At 54.8% G+C, this 2618-nt stretch overlaps 1 protein-coding gene across 1 annotated transcript in view; it reads left to right on the forward strand.

Annotated features, from left to right (window-relative positions):
* Positions 1–252: 252 nt before the first annotated feature.
* Positions 253–2618, forward strand: part of LOC101757152 (gibberellin 20 oxidase 2) — a 3289-nt gene continuing 923 nt past the window's right edge. Inside the window, exons 1-2 of the mRNA XM_004961981.2 lie at positions 253–887; positions 1024–1348. Of these exons, the coding sequence (XP_004962038.1) occupies positions 313–887; positions 1024–1348 (900 nt within the window). The 5' untranslated portion in view covers positions 253–312. The remainder of the gene's footprint in view (positions 888–1023; positions 1349–2618) is intronic.

Consider the following 2618-nt stretch of genomic DNA (forward strand, 5'->3'; position numbering starts at 1 on the left):
ACTCCATCTCCAGTTACCCTACTGCTAACAGGCAGTCAGGCACTGGCAGGGTACGACGTTACGACACATCACCCACCCTGCCAGACGCGTCCAAATCGATTCCATCACCGATTTCTCCCTCCTATCCCTCGCACGTCCGCCTCTCGCTTAGATACGAGGTCACACTTGCTCATCACTGGAGCCTCAAGCCTTCCCGTCAGCCGTTACATATAGCGCGACTACTTGCTCAGGAGGCCTTCGTCCACGGGCATTCGCAAACCACTTGCCTGGGCCAGGGACACGAGCGCGCTCTACCTATTCCTCCTGAACAAAATGCCAGAGAATCCACATCACAGCAGCCGCGGCACTGTCCACCCAGTTGGCATGGATGTTGCTCGTCGCGTACTCCGCCCCGTCCCTCCTGCCGACGCCGACGGCGACGCTGCCGTCATCAGCCTCTGCTGGGGTCAGCCAAAGATCCCGGACCCGTTCGTCTGGCCCCAGGCCGACGCGCTGGCCTCGTCGGAGAGGGAGCTGGACGCGCCCGTGGTCGACGTCGGGGCCGCCATGCGCGGCGACGGCCCCGGGATGCGCCGCGCCGCCGAGCAGGTCGCCGCGGCGTGCGCGAGCTACGGGCTCTTCCAGGTGACCGGGCACGGGCTGGACCCGGCGCTGGCGCGCGCCGCGCTCGACGGCGCCGCGGGCTTCTTCCGCCTGCCGCTCGCCACGAAGCAGCGCGCCCGCCGCGCCCCAGGGAACGTGACCGGCTACGCCGCCGCTCATGTAGACCGCTTCACGGCCAACTTGCCCTGGAAGGAGACACTCTCCTTCGGCCACCGGACGTCCGGCGGCCGCGTCGTCGTCGACTACTTCGCCTCCGTCCTAGGCAGCGACTTCAAACCCTTAGGGTACGGTAAATCAACCTGCTGCAGATATAGCTACTCCGATCCGATCCTCCATGCGATAGATGTTCACATGTACATGACATGGGTGTATACATGTGCCATGCATGCATGGACGTGTATATATGTATATATGCTGCAGGACGGTGTACCAGGACTACTGCGAGGCGATGGAGCAGGTGTCGCTGGCGATAATGGAGGTGATCGGGGCGAGCCTGGGCGTGGGTCGGAGCTGCTACAGGGACTTCTTCGCCGACGGCGGCGCCATCATGCGGTGCAACTACTACCCGCCGTGCCCAGAGCCGGAGCGGACGCTGGGCACGGGCCCGCACTGCGACCCGTCGGCGCTCACCCTCCTGCTGCAGGACGGCGCCGTGGACGGGCTCCAGGTGCTCGTCGACGGCGAGTGGCGGCCCGTGCGGCCGAGGCCCGGCGCGCTCGTCGTCAACATCGGGGACACGTTCATGGTACGTTACGTATATTTTACTATAGCTAGAGTATGTGTACGTGTCGCCACGTACGCTGGTCGATCTCCGATCCGTTTCATTTTTGCCGCGCTGCTCGATGGCATCAGTTTCCGAAGCCTAAGCACGCATGTGTATGTGCCGTGGCAGTGTCTCCCGTTCGTCACGTAGTGGCGCTGTCGTTTAGTTCTACACTTCTACGGGCTTTAGGTCACTTTTTAGCAAGCTGCGGCTACTACTACTACTACTACTATACGTTGTTGGTTTAAGCTGGTTGTTGCTGGTACACATAACACATGGGAAGTTTATCCGGAGCACACGTCACTTTCGTGCTCCTCCTATTCTTGTCACTAGTCGACGTCGGCGATTCCGAAGTTTTATTTTTTTCCTTTTTATATAACAAAAAAAAAGAAAGAGTAGGAGCTGTGCTATTCATTATATCTAAGGGACAAAAATAAGATAACCAGTAATTAAGTTGGTAGCTAAAGGATTGCGACGGTATTTATGCTCATATTATGTTATGAAAGTAATTAAATTATTGATCATTAGTCAATACTCAATACTTCGTAATTTTTTTTAGATAAAGAAGGTAAGATCTTCGACTTCTAAAAATGAACCAAGGATATATACACAAACATAGTCATTTCATCCTTTTCAAATATGTATAGGCACTTTTAAATTTAAACCCTGGTTAATCGAGTCATGGATCTGTAACACCACCTTACCTGGTAAGGGCTAATTTAAGTATTGCTAGAGCTAAAATAAGCTAGAGGCTCATGAGCTTTTTTTGTTGTCTGTTAGCTTAACGAATGTAGACGAGCTCATCAAGTGGCAGTTGCCCACCCATGTCGTGGCATAAGGGAAACCACTAGCATAGTTGTTTTGGGAGAACAAAGTTCATGGAATGTATATATCAGATCACGAACAAATTGAGATATCCATATGCTACATACACCAAAGTCAGCAGTCTCATTTCACATGAAATTAACCACTACGGATATAGCCTTAGATCGCCTTGTCGTGCATCCAACTCGAGCATTTCACTTCAAGCACGACCACTAGGTCGCCGCCGAAAGTGTAGTGCGAACCTACGCCCAAAACACCCGGGTGGGTACTCGTCTCTTTCACGACCCGCGCCTCCTAGCTCCGGTCCATCCATGGAGGGATAGATTGGAAATGGCTACAGGGTCCTTTCTCTTTTGGCCCCGTTGGACGCTTGTCTGTTTTGGACTCTAGCCCGTCGCTTCTCGCGGGGGGGGGGGGGGGGGGGGGG

The sequence above is a fragment of the Setaria italica genome, chromosome III, assembly GCF_000263155.2.
Source record: "Setaria italica strain Yugu1 chromosome III, Setaria_italica_v2.0, whole genome shotgun sequence".
Lineage (NCBI taxonomy): Eukaryota > Viridiplantae > Streptophyta > Magnoliopsida > Poales > Poaceae > Setaria > Setaria italica.